Source organism: Equus quagga, chromosome 5 (assembly GCF_021613505.1).
Source record: "Equus quagga isolate Etosha38 chromosome 5, UCLA_HA_Equagga_1.0, whole genome shotgun sequence".
In the NCBI taxonomy this organism is placed as follows: Eukaryota; Metazoa; Chordata; class Mammalia; order Perissodactyla; family Equidae; genus Equus; species Equus quagga.
This window is the reverse complement of record NC_060271.1, coordinates 16,109,095-16,123,610: the sequence shown is the minus strand read 5'-3', so window position 1 is coordinate 16,123,610 and position 14,516 is coordinate 16,109,095. Positions and strand designations below refer to the sequence as shown.

General features: G+C 37.1%; 1 protein-coding gene across 4 annotated transcripts in view; it reads right to left on the bottom strand.

Moving 5' to 3' along the window:
- Positions 1 to 14,516, bottom strand: part of FOXJ3 (forkhead box J3) — a 134,043-nt gene that overhangs the window by 74,012 nt on the left and 45,515 nt on the right. For all 4 annotated transcript variants that reach the window (XM_046661192.1, XM_046661193.1, XM_046661191.1 and 1 more), the window contains exons 3-4: positions 13,170 to 13,494; positions 1,806 to 1,880 (exon numbers count right to left, since the gene is read on the bottom strand). In XM_046661192.1, coding sequence (XP_046517148.1) covers positions 1,806 to 1,880; positions 13,170 to 13,494 — 400 coding nt within the window. The remainder of the gene's footprint in view (positions 1 to 1,805; positions 1,881 to 13,169; positions 13,495 to 14,516) is intronic.

Genomic DNA, 14,516 nt, shown 5'->3' with positions numbered 1-14,516 from the left:
AAAAAAAAAAAAAAAGATTGGCAACAGTTGTTAGCCCAGGTGCCAATCTTAAAAAAAAAGAGTGCTTGCTTTACAATAGAAATGAATAACTCTCCATCATCTCTAACCTCAAGAAGTTAACCATCTAGCAGAGGATATAATACATTCATTCATTCAATAAGAGTGTCTCCTCAGTGCCACCAGCCACTGTGCAAGAAACTGGGGCTAAAAAGTGAACAATATATACATGATCCCTGCCTTCATAAGTTTAGACTTTAACCTAAAGGCAGTAGATAACCAATGAAGATTTTAAACAAAGAAAACATACAAGTAGGTTGACATTTCTGAAAGATCACTAGCTACTATGTGAAAGTTACATAAACTGGAGGTAGTATACCCAAGGATAGAGACACTAGTTAGGAGGTACTACAGTGATGATAAAGTAACAGGAACTCAAAAGAGGGAACAACAAACTGGGCTGAAGGATGTGGAAACAAAAGAGCTTCAGAGAAGTAATGCTGCAGTTCCATCTTAAAAAATAAGGAGTAGGCCAAACAAGTAAAGGGAAGGAGTTTGTGCAACAAGAGAAGGCAATATGAAAAGCATGTTGGGGAAATTTCAAGTAGGTTCCTCACAGTGGGTCTTGAATGAAGTGAATCACAGCTAGAAAGGCAGATCCAAGAAAAGATAGTAAAGGGTATTTTATACCAAAGAAATATCTCCAGGACACTGGGGAGTACTTTCAAGCAAGACGACGATATGACCACGCTTACGTTTCAGAAAGATTTTTCCAGGGACAGTTAGCCTAAAGAAGATGACAGGAAGTCTAACCATCTAAGAATACGTGCTTGCCAACAGATACACTGTCTCAAAAGTCCTAACCTAATGATTTATCGTGACAACCAAATATAGTCCAAAAAAGTACTCTGAGCATTAGAAACTAAGCAACTAGTATCAAGTTCAGGCCACATGCAGTTGACATGGCTATTAAAATAAAAACAAGGACATCTCTGTAGATAAAATACTAAAAATGTAATGGTGGCAGAAGATGAATGAAGAGGAAAAAACAGCAACTAAGAAAACAGGAAAACAGAAAAAGCTTTATTTCAGGGTAAGAATTACCTCCATTTGTTGTCAATTACGCATAGTTCCACTTCTTATATGTAATAATCAATAAACTGTGGTTCCTGACATGCAGTTCAAAAACCAACTTTAATATACAACATGTAAGAAGATAACCAAACAAAAACCAGATTAGAAACAGACAACTATAACAGAAGACCAGCTCTACACTAAGTCAGCTTCCCACCGTTTAAAAAGAAAGCTCTCCCCAAGGTCATGGCTGAGTGGTTCAAGTTCTGCATGCTCTGTTTCAGTGGCCCGGACTCGCCAGTTCAGATCCCCAGCGTGGACCTACTCCACTCATCAGCCATGCTGTGGAGGCATCCCACAAACAAAAGAGGAGGATTAGCACAGATATTAGCTCAGGGCTAATCTTCTTCAAGCAGAAAAAAGAGGAAGATTGGCAATGGATGTTAGCTCAGGGAGAATCTTCCTCATCAAAAAAAAAAGAAGCAAGCTATCCCTGCCTAGCCGGTTCTTGAAGCATACCAACTATAATGGGAGTGGGGTGGGGTGGGGTGGAGTAGATGGGGTGAAGGAGGACTTGCTATTTCAAAAAGGTTCCTGATCAATGAAGTAGACAAGTTCTTGAATGCTCTCATTCCAGTTCTTTTTCTTTATGCAAAAGATATAACTCAGATTCAAACAAGACAACAGATATAATGAAGAATCCAATTATTTTATCTTAAGAAAACGAATCCTACCTTTCCAGGGTCATCCTTGGATCGAGGCACTTTAAGGAAACATTTGTTCAGCGACAGATTATGTCGTATGGAATTCTGAAATTAAAAAAGAAAAGCCATAGGGTCATCGGAATCCAAAGAACAAAACCCTCCTTTAAAAACAAATCAGAAAACTAAATATCTCTATACATTGGAATACAAGTACAAATGGAATAAGCTTTTAAAATGAGCTTAAAATTTAAACCTTTCTAATTTTCAAATTATAAATGCTGCAAACGGAAGTTATTAGAAAAGATAGCTTCTAGCAGATTTTACAAAACTCCAAAAAATGGAATATATATGTCCTATTTTAAATGCTTATTAAGACCTTTTAATGATGTAGGAAGATGCCTATAATTAACATTAAATATTAGATGCCAAATATAAAATTGCATACATATGATGACTTTAATTGTGATATGCATTTATTTTTTTAATTTTTTTCCTGCTTTTTGGCCCCAAAGCCCCCCAATACATAGTTGTATATTTTATTTGTAGGTCCTTCTAGTTGTTATGATATGCATTTATTAACTAGTTTATTTATTCTTGAGAAAAAGCCAGAATGCAAAATGCTAAGTTATTCTAAATGGTATTATCGGTGATGGTTATTTTCCTATTTCTTTTCCTGCAATATTCACATGATCTACAAGGCACATGTATCATCACTTTTTAACGAGTTAAAAAAATTTTTAAACAAACTCACTGCTCCATTACAAGAGCATATAGAAGACAATTAGGTTCTCACTACAATCTGTAAGAAGGAAAACCACCTGGGAAGACACTGGCTACAGACGGTTAGAAAGAACATCTACGTTCCTTAACGTAGCCTAAAAGAATAACCAACTTGGATGGCAGGAAAATGCACCTGGAGAATCTGTGAGATAGGAAATCTTTTCATGAAAAAGGAGTACTGTGCCACAATTTTTACAGAAAATACCCAAAGGCCACTTCTTAACGAAATGCTCCAAAATCCATTCCATAATTTTGCTCATTACAAATGGCCAGGTATTTGGTGGACAGGGGCTCCAATTGCATTTACTTAGAATTCGGGGGGGGGGGGGGGGGTGTCATTTTTTGGCATAATGTCTATTTTATTTTTTAATATAAAATTCAAAACTCTAACAACAATGTCTACATTGAAACTTTCCTCTCATGGGGCAATATCAGGATTAAAGAAGTTTTTAAAAGATGACTACAGAACATAAATCCAAGCCTATCTTATTACCAAAACATCAACTTAAAATTTATGAATGTGAGTTCTACCTCTGCTTGGGATGTAAATAGCTACAAGGAAGATGACTCCCCTGCCCCCAAACAATGAGAAAACAACAGGTAAGTCAAAAAAAAAAAAAATCATACTTATTTTTGAGCTGCATCAGAGAGCTGAGGTTGCACGGCAGCCCAACAAATGAAATTCCTAACAGGGATAAGGCCATTCAAGGAGAAAGGGGACAAACTCTCTCACCTTTTGGCAAGGTATGGGAGAAAGAGGTGACCATCATCCATGCATCCAAGAAATTAGCTAAAATTTGAAAGGCCAAGCATGGGCTAAGTATGTCAGTTTAGAGTAACAAGGTCTCCAGACATAAGGGAAGTTCCCACTCACTCTCGAAGCTCTTCTCCATGGGCCTTCACCATATGCTCACAAGAAAGATTGGAGGTAGAAAGGAGACCAAAGAAAGTCTCCTTTGTGGCATAGACAGGAAGAAGGTAACTGACAGCTTCAGTGGGAGACAAAAGTGCCATCATCTTCTATAGATCTTACAAAGCAAAAACTTAACGTTGAGGTAGGGGCAGCAAAACGTCTCACCCATAGGACTTGGCAAAGATTGCTTCTGAGGGAAGAATGGAAGCAAAACCCTTCTACCTCTAGGGAAGGATAGGAAATCATTTCCCAGGACACAGGCAAAGATCTACTACTGATGGAGTAAGGGTAGAAGCAAAATCCTTTTACCTCTGGGACAAGCGGAAACTACCTTGGGCCCAGGATCCTATGCAAATACACCACGCCTAAGGTCAAGGTCAGCTACAACCAGAGGAGTGGCAAGAAACTCCCACCCAAAAGCAACTACAGATACAAAGCTAGTGTGGTTGAGGGGAAGAAACACTGAAAAAGCCCCACCCCCCAAGTCCAAGGGCCTTAGTAAGACACAGGCTAGATCAAGACAACAGAGAAAACCCGTAGCCCCTACCACAAGCCTAGCATTGAATAATAAGCAGTAATAGTCTACTGACAGAGGAGGGACGGGAGCAGGGAGACAGACTCCCATCTGTAGCAAGGTGGGCAGAGACAACTAAAATCTAAACAGAAAGTTGTAAAACTGAGAAAAGCATACAGCACCCAAGCCCCTCACTCCAAGCACAAGGGAAAAGGAACCTACTGCTAGAGGAATGTGAAGTCTGTGGTATACTGAAGGTAAAGATATCAACAACAAAACCCAAATCCAGCTTGACTACTGATCGATTGATTCAACTCCTCGCACAAATGGCCTGGGAAAAAAGATGGTTGTCCCTTTACAGGTATACATACTATTTACCTCAACCTCTACCATTCTTCTACTCATATATCTGGCACTCAGTCAAAAACTGCAAGATATATAGAAAAGCCAGGGAAAAAATGCCACCTTCAAGAGATAAAGTAATCACCCAACTGAGAGATGACTCAGGTATTACAACTATCAGACAAGAACTTTAAAGTAACTATGACTAAGAAGTTCAAGGACCAAGTAGAAAAAAGTGGACAACTTGCATAAAGAGAAGAGAAATTTCAACAGAGATGTGGCAACTACAAGAAAGAGTCAAATGTATATGACAGACATAAAAAACATGATCAAAGATAAAGAATTCCCTAGATGGGCTCACCAGTAGACTGGACACAACTAGGGAAAAGTTCAGGTATCTTGAGGATGGATCAAAAGAAATTATCCAAACTGATACACACACACATGTACATAAATACTAAAAACAAACAGATCATCCAAGAACTGTGGTTCAAGTCTCAGAATGAGAAGAGAAAAGGAATGCAGCAGAAGAAAAATTTGAAGTAACAGCCAAGAATCTTTCAAAATTAATGCAAGACATCAAATCACAGATGTAAGAATTTCAGAGAACACCAAGCACAATAAATTATAAATGTACACACATATATTCGTTATAATGAAATGCTGAAAATCAAAATGAAGAGAAAATCTTGAGGAGAGCAAGAGAAAAAAAGAAAGATTATGTACACAGGAATAAAGACAAGAATTATAGCAGATGTCTCAAAAACTATCCAAGTTAGAAGACAAGAGTGACACCTTTAAAACACTAAAAGAAAAAAAACCTGTCAATTCTATACATAGTGAAAATATCTCTCAAAAACGAAGGCAAATGAAGACTTCCAGACAAACAAAAGCTGAAAGCATTCATTTCTTGTAATGCCAGTTGGCTGGCAATTTTATAAGGAAGTTCTTCAGGCAGAAGTAGGACACTAAATGGAAACGTGATCTACAAAAAGAAATGAAGAGTTTCAGAAATTGTAAAAATGAAGGTAAATTTAAAAGACACTTTTTCTTATTTATAATGCCTTTAAAAGATAACTGACTAAAGCAAATACAACAATTTATTATGGGGTTTGTAACAGGTGAAAGTAAAATGAATGACAACAGTAGCACAAAGGATGGGTCTGAGGAATTACAAGTATACAGTATATGGTTTACAAAGTTCTTAAACTATGTGTATGGTAAACCCTAGAGAAATCACTAAAACAAAATTTAGGAAGTGGTATAACCAACAAAATAATAGTGGAAAGAAAATGTAATCATAAAGAAATACTCAGTCCAAATCTACAAGAAGATGAGAAAAAGAAAGAATTAATCAAACAAACTGGAGTTCATCCACCTATCGTAAAAGTCCAACATGGGTGGTTGGCTTGGTGGCACAGCGGTTAAGTTCACACCCTCCACTATGGCGGCCCAGGGTTCACTGGTTCAGATGCTGGGTGCAGACCTACACACCATTTATCAGGCCATGCTGTGGCAGGCATCTCACATATAAAATAGAGTAAGGTGGGCACAGATGTTAACCTCAGCAACAATCTTCCTCAGCAAAAAGAGGACTGGTGGCAGAAGTCAGCTCAAGGCAATCTTCCTCAAAAAGAAAAAGTTCAAGATGGGAAAAAAACAAAATCAAGATGGTCATATTTTCTAAATGGCTTCAGGGGAAGAATACATGTCTGCTTGGGTCTTCCTCCTCTACAAAAAGTTTAAAAGTTGGAAATCTTCAAGGCTCTGCCTTATGTCCTTTTTTTCATTTCTATATTCGCTGCCTAGGCAATCTCACCTACTGTCATGGCTTCAATGACTCTCTGTGACACTTAAATCCATCTAGATCTCTAAACTAGACCTCTCCTCCTGAGTTCCTAACATATATTTTCAATAATCTACTAGACATCTAGTAGACATATAGACTAGCAGTAGCCCCTAGTAGACATCTAGACAACTAGACATGTCCAGAAACACCTCAAACTCGACATATTTAAAACTAAATTGAATCTTTATCTCCAGTGTGATATTAATTCCGTTTTCCTTTCTCAAAGACAGTTATTCACTTAACTGTTTCAATTAGAAACCTGTAAGACATCCTTAACTCTTCCCTCCTCCTCATGATCTAAAACAAATCTGCCACCAAATCTTATTAAGCCTACCTCTGATCTACTTACTTTTACTTCATCTCTTCTGTTACTATCTTAGTCTAGGACACCAGTCTCACCAACACTAGTACAACAGCTTCCTAACTGGTGTCCACCCTCCACCATCCTCCACCCTGCAGGCAATTATCTCTTCACAAGGCAAATTTGATGCTACCCTTCACTTAAAAGCTTTCAATGACTTCCCATTGCACTTAGGATAAAATCCAAAATCCTTAACAAGGACTCCAAAGGCTCTTCATGATCGGACCCTACCTTGCTTTCTATATTCCTCCCCTCCAGTGTTCTTTCTCACCTCTAGGCTTTCCATTTGTTGCTCCCTCTACAAAGATAATTGCTCCCAGCCTTTCTCCATTCCCTTCACCTAACAGAGTCTACTCAACTTTCAATTCATTCTTGGTTTAAACGTCAGTTCTTTAGAGAAGTCCTTTCTGACTTTCATAGATTTGGTTAGGTCTCACTGTAATAAACTCCCTCATCACATCTGCAATTACTCATTTAATGGTCTTCCTCCTCCATACTGTATTGTATACCCAAAATATAAGTAGGCTCCAAGAGGGTAGGGACTTTGTCTATCAACTGAGAACCTAGAATATAATGCTTTTCAAATGGTAATCCCAAATCTGCTGGAAAAAACACCAAAAGTGTATTTACAAAGTAAAAACAGCCACACAGATATGAGAGCCAGAACATGTTATGTGTACACACACACACACACACACACACACACACACACACACACACAGTAGAAAAGAGATTACTTCAGACCTCACAACTTAGGCAGACCCTACCTCTAATAACCCCAAGAAAAGAAGATGGGACAGGAGAGAGGTAGAAATAATTAGGATGGTCCAGGTTAACCTGAAGAAAAATGCCCCAGGTTAAATAACCGATCAAGGCATATTGCTTGGCCTTGAAAACCCCAGCCTAAAAAGCAGTTTCTCCGAAGTACTGTCTACTTGCACTAGAATCACTTGAGATGAATTTTAATGCAGATTCCTAGGCTCCAGCCAAGATGACTAAAACTCAAAATCTCTGGAGTTGTGACCCAGGAATCTAAAGTTTAAAAGCAGTCTAAGTGATTTTTATTTTAAACTTTAAACTGGTACCTCTGAATCAAACCAACCACCACATTCGCACCTGTATCTCTCTTCTCCCACTGTGAGAGACCTGGTTCCCCAAAAACATCAATACATGTACTCATTTGTTCTATCCTACCATGCACGTAAAATAGTTTCAGAATTGCTCCCATCATATTTTCTAGAGGCTACTGGAGGTAGAGACCACCTCTAGCGAAATACCACTACCAAAAACAAATCTACCAAGTAAAATTCATGATTTCTTTGCAATTCTTTTCGACCTTAGTATGTATCCCATGAAGGTATAAAGTCAGAATGCTCTTTTCAAAAGTTTCTTGAATTTTTTTTCTGTAATTATGTTATCCATTTGATATGACATAAGGCTCATTTGTTTCTGCTTATATTCAGTTTTAAGGTTTTCTCTTCCCATCCTTGTTGATCTTCTAGTTTTTTTTTTTTGAATGTGTGAAACACATGGTTCAAAACTCAAAACTATATAAAAAGGTATACTCGAAATTTTATTCTTTTATAGTCATTCTACCTTAGTTCCATCTGTCCCTTATAGGTAACTGTTTTTTACATTTCTAGTTTATTATTCCTAAATTTCTTTTTACAACAGTAAGCAAATATATAATATATTCTTATTTCTCTTTTTTCCCCAGATAAAAAGTAGCATAATACACCCCCACATACACATAGCACTCTTTTGTATTTTTCTTATTACCCTAAACTCCAGTAATTTAATAGGCTAATTTTCTTTAGTAAGGTGAATAGCACAAAAATTTGAATTCCTTTTCCTCTAATTCAGATTACAAAATCATTCAATTATGGAAAATTCAAAGAGTGCTTTTGAAACTCTTATGGAATATTCAAAGAGTTATTTTTAATATGCAATCTCCCTTCAGTGCTCTGGCACAAAATGAAAGGGAGTTTTACCTAAAATATTAAAATTCTATTTGAATCCTTTTAAGTGACCATGGCAACATCTTCTCCTCTGGGTGACTTTAGCTGGCTCTACATTTCTGTCTGGAAAGGTAGCTGACAATTGCTTTAGGATCTTTCTTCCACCCTCTCTTGACCTCCCATGTTCTCCTAACATGGAGATGGCTCCTCCAAACCTGAAGAAGAAATAGTGAGCAGAAGATTGTAGGAGTGTGCTAAAACAAATCTAAGGACAGCAAATGGGAAGTAAAACCTGAAAACGGAGAAAGGACCTGAGTAAAGGAGAAGATAAACCAGTTTCCATTTGTCTCCATTTGAAATGCTCAAAATATTTTTATGTTTAACAAAATAAAATTAAAAGAGATCACGGCAAGATCTAGGCACCTTATATTGGGTCTGAGAAACTTTTTAAAAGAATAACTATGAAACAGCAATCCCTGGAAATATTAAAAGTGTGCCTAAAGAAACAGATTGGACCAGATGATCTCTCTAGCATATCTTTTAGTTCTAAGTTCTAAGACCAACATCATCTTTCTCCACCTATTCCCATCTCTCCCTTTCCACCTCCCTCTCTTCTTTATATCTAAATCATGTATCTTCCCGTTGAAATTGTATCACTACTTCTAAACCAGTTTCAGACCATGACTTCGGCTGGCCAGCAGAAAGAAATTCAGCAGACTGGATTTGGCACTCTCAGGTGAACTTACACTTCAGCAGAAGCTGAGGTCAGACAGGTAAATGAGGTATACAATCAAACTTTATGTACTATTCCCTATCAAATTTAGATCACACTGTTCAGCTTGGCATTCCTACATTCACTGGATCTCTATATTCTGAGCTCTATCCCAACTCTTACTGCTCTCTACTAAGAACCGCCATAACCAGCTCTTTCCTAAGAGCTATTAAAAACACCTCCCCAAATCTTATTCTTCTTCAAAATACAGCTCAACTCCACTTCCTCAGTAGTGTCCTGATGATTCTCCTTCCTTGTACTCTCACAGCACTTGCTTGTGCTACTCATTTTAGAACATCATCATACTTCCTATAACCTCCAAATTCTCATAGCACTTATTAACCGCACCCTTCATTTAATACTTTTTACTAGGTCACATATATACTGGATATTTTCATGGCTGAGACACAACAGATATGCCCAATTAGTGAACTCGTCATAGCACAGCACTTTATACTTCTCTGTTACAGAGCTTTTTACATAGCATCTTAATCACTCGTTTATATGTATCCCCCTCACCAATAAAGAATACAAGTTTCCTGAAGGTGCCCTCTGTTAAGTTTCTTAGTACTGCCAAAGCGTAACATACTGCTCACAAGAGTATACAGTAAATAAATCCTTTACAAATTAGTGAATGAAAAACTAAATTAGCTAAAAACAAGAGAATATGATCTAGACCAGAGACTGCAAATTAGTGGTCCATAGGCTGATCCAGCCAAAAGACTTATGTTTGGCCTGCACAATGTGTAAGAAAACTAGAATTAGTTAAGAACATTTAGAAACTAGGAAATTGCACAAAAAAATCCAGATTTCTGACTTTTCTCAGGGGAAAAAATTGTGAGATCTGCCATATGACCTAAAGGCAACAAGAGACTAGAGCACAGTTGCTCCCTTTATATTAGACATGCATTCTTCAGTTAGGCACCTTCTTTGCTTCACTTATTTATATCACCTGTCTGGCCCTTGCAGGTATGTAGGTTTACAACCAATGATATAGACCCATGAATCTCTGGTGGGCTTTCTAAGCCACTTATTCAAATTTGGGGCATTTCTAATCCCTACCATCATGTTTTTCCAATGCTAAACAGGTTTATCAAAATTTCCTAGCCTTCTCTCATTCCAAATCTTGACAAAAGGAGTCTACTGAACAGGAGTCCCTACTGGTAAAGCCAGAAAACACAGTTTAGATGGATTACTACTACTTGATTAGAATGTTTCTTGGTTCACGGGTCAAATTTTATTATGTATTTCCTCTAATGAAATATTCTATTAGAGTGGACTCTTATTCAAAGTATACTGTTAACAATCACTTCTCATACTGAGTCAGTCAGCTAAGAGAGAGTTTATCTTGGGAAATTAAATTCAATAAATATTTATGCAGTGTTTGCAAAATTATAGGCCCTGTGAAATGGTTAAGACATGAGCTTAAAATCTCCAAATCTACCAAGTCTGGTACCAAATCTTGGCTCCATTCTTTAGCTGATAAATTCTGGAAACTTACTTCTTTAAGTCTCAGTTTCCTTCCCTTTAAAATTTGGACAATAACAGTACTTACTTCATAAGACTGTAACGTGGCTTAAGGAGAGAATGATGTGAGGCACTTTAGTATATAGTGCCTGGCACACAGAAAATAATAAAAGCAGCTATCATTTGAGTATGAGTACAGAAACAAAAACTAAAGAAACAAGATCTCTGAACAAAAATTCCTAAGTTTTATAATAGTGTTATTAATATAGCGTATGGAAACACAAAAGAGATTAATTCTACAGGGAGAAGAGAAGTAACACGTGAGCTGAAAGAATAAACAGGAAAATAATAACTGGAAAAAGGGCAAAAGAGAGGAATTCCAAAGACAAGCAAGAGAAAAACAAAAGCAAGAAAGAAATTAAAGTGTTTATTTCCTGGGACAGTTAGTAGGCTGGAATAGACGTAAGAAGAAAGAGTATATGAGAGGGAACTAGCAAAAAATAAAGTTAGGAAAGATGGCCGGGACCAGGATTCAGGCTTTCAAGCCACATTTATCGAGGCTTACTAAATGGAAGCACTGTGCCAGGGCATGTAATAGAAGAAAAGATATTTAAAAAACCCCTTCCCTAAGGATACTTGATTATCTGGCATGGTGCACAGCATATCACTGGTGTACAATAAATCTGTAAATGTCAACTAATAAATCTAGTTAAACGAAAATGACAAAGCTTTGAAACAGGAAGGCTTAAGAGAAACAAGAGTAACTACCATCTGACAGCAGACCTAAAACTCTATAAACCCTCTTCTTCCACGTGCACTCACACACGTACACACACCCCACAGAGCACACAACTGGATAGGTTCCATATAAGAATATGAACATAACATGTGCACACACAAAGGAAAGGAAGCTGAATTATTTGTCATGCAACATAAATTAGGTAGGTAACTAATTTGATGGCACATCAAAAAGCTTAGATGGAGAACTAGGGCTTCTTAAAGAAGTGGCTGACTCTAGGGATGGGGCAGGGAAAGCAAAAGATGAGCCCGGAACATCTTGTGGTGACAGCAACTTAAAAAGTGCAAAACAAACAAAAGAATGGGGCCATGTCAAAAGGGCACAGGAGCCAACCTGTAAGAGCTCTCAATGGCCAAAGCTCTGTCACCCAATTTGAGTGACAAATAAGCAGCACAAAGATAAAATAAATATCCGTGAGTGATACTATTACAAATAAATGACTGAATAAATAAATAAAAGGAGGAGATAAGTCTTCCTTACAGAAGAATCCCAATTAATAAATATAGACGGAATGAAGAAAAAGAGAAATCACCACTAGAAAACAATAAAAACTGCTGTAGTTATGATCTACCAATGAATGCTAAAAATTAATAAGCAAAAGTTTAAGAAACAGGGTACTTGTGTGCCCTCAAAGTATCTCCCCAAAACATTTTATAATTTACAAAATGATAAACAGTAATTTTATAGTGGAGAAACCTGGCAAACATCACCTTAACCAAAGAACCAAGGTTAACATTACTAATAATCAGACAGATACTGACATCGAGTACCCCCTGATATGATACACAGAGAAGGGCACATCATCTCTGCATTACTCTTCCCAAAAACGCATCACCTCATGAGAAAACATGAGACATATCCAAACTGAGGAACAATCTAAAAATAATTGACAAGTAGTCTTCAAAAGTGTCAAGGTCATAAAAGACAAGAAAAGGTTGAGGACCAGTGACAGATCGGAGGAGACTAAGGAGACATGACAATTAAATGCAATGTGGGATCCTAGATTGGATCCTGAATTAGATTCTGGAACACAAAAAGAACATTAGTAGAAAAACTGATGAAATCTGAATAAAGTCTACAATTTACTTAGCAGTTAATAGTACTGTCTAGTCAAGAGTGTTGTACCAACATTAATTTCTTAGTTTTGACCACGGTACTATGGTTATATACAATGTTAACATAGAGGAAATGAATGAAGAACATATGGGAATCCTTTGTACTATTTATGTGACTCTTCTATAAACCTAAAATTCTTTCAAAATAAAAAGTTTAAAAAAAATCTTGGATAATAAAAACAGTACTAGTTGCAATACTATGTTTTTTTTACCTTAGACTCACTATCAATTCACCCGAACTGTGGGTATTGTTCTCCAATGCAAGCTATATTATCTCTGCTCTTACTTTATGCTATGTCAGTCCTATAATATAATAAAGCTCTAACAAACTAATATTCTACCAAAAATAAAGTTCTCGATCTAATTAAAAACACTCAATTCTCCCTTTTTTGACATCCTAAAAATGACTAGTATTCAGAATTTCATCTTTAGTTATATAAGCCTTCACAAAGCTTTATCTTCAATAGAAGCCAACACTGTTATTGCTTACAACATAAAAATAATAATTTAAACAAAATCCTTACCTTCCAACCACTGCCAGCCTCTCTATAATATGGGAAGTTATCACAAATCCACTGGTAAATCTCACTTAGAGTCATTTTCTTTTTGGGTGAGCTATTAATTGCAAACGTAATGAGGCTGGCATAACTGTATGGAGGTTTCCCATCTTTGTGCTGTTGGACTTCTTCCTGGTCCAGGGTTGTATTTGGGTCAAGGAGTGCATTCTTCTTGGAAATTCCTGTCCCATGTGCATTTTGTGTAGCATCAGATTTTTGGATGGCTGCTCTCATGGTGAGCTGTGGTAACCAGTCCATAGATGTTAGGCTGCTCTCCAGTTCAGATGTCATCCTGAAGGTAAATAGACTCCTTAGTCAATATAAAGGAAAGAATCCCTGCTTCTCAAAATATCCAATATTCACAAATCTAGGAGTTCCAAAGCTCATGAGGGAAAGCCTGAGTTAAATCTGGAGGAAAAAGATTGAGTATGTTAATGACCAAACCAAATATTTAAGGGATCAACATTTCCAATCTTTTTTCTTAATTTTTTCCTCTCTAAAACACAACAAATTTGGTTTTAAAATGTTTAAAATACAGAACAATACATACACACGAAGTGTTTCTGGTGCCAATCTTTCCAAAAAAGACTGTCACTTTAAATAGGGCAACAGGATCCAAGTATGAAAAAGTCAGTCTGCAGTCCAGCTCTTTACTCACCAACACCACAGGCCCTTTAAAAACTTAAGATTGTACATACATCTGGCATTTCTTTTACAAAAATTTTAGGGGAGTATACAAACAAAAGAATTCCAAAAGTAAAGTGGAGGGAAGAGGTCAGAGAAGTAACTGAGAAATGGGCACAGGAATTTGCATCAAGGAAAGAAAGTAGAGTTGAGCTCGTGGGAGGTAAGAAGAGTAAAGCAGGGTAGACAAGAATAGCAAGTAGACAGGCTAGCTGGGGGAGTAGACCGAAAAGAGGAATGCAAACTCAAGGACACTGATGAACAAGAGAAAAGGAGGATAGGCAGTACCAGGCAGTTTTTTAAAAAAAAAAACAAACCAAGGAACAAGCTTAACAAAACCAAAGATTTGGGAGTGTTGGATACAAGAGATTAAATCACATAAATGGACAGCAAGAGAAGAAGCATTAAAAGCTTAAGGACAGGCTTATGCAAACATCCAGTGATATGGATTCTGTAATGTATTTCTCTTCAAGGCTGAAAAATTTAGACCATTACCACTCAGAGGGAAAAAAAGAAAAACAAAATCTGCCAGGTTAACACATATTCTGAAGAAGGGAGGAAGCTGCTCTAAGAACTGAAGATAAAAATATAGAAATAAAGCTTGACTCTTCACAGCAGAATTGCTAACTT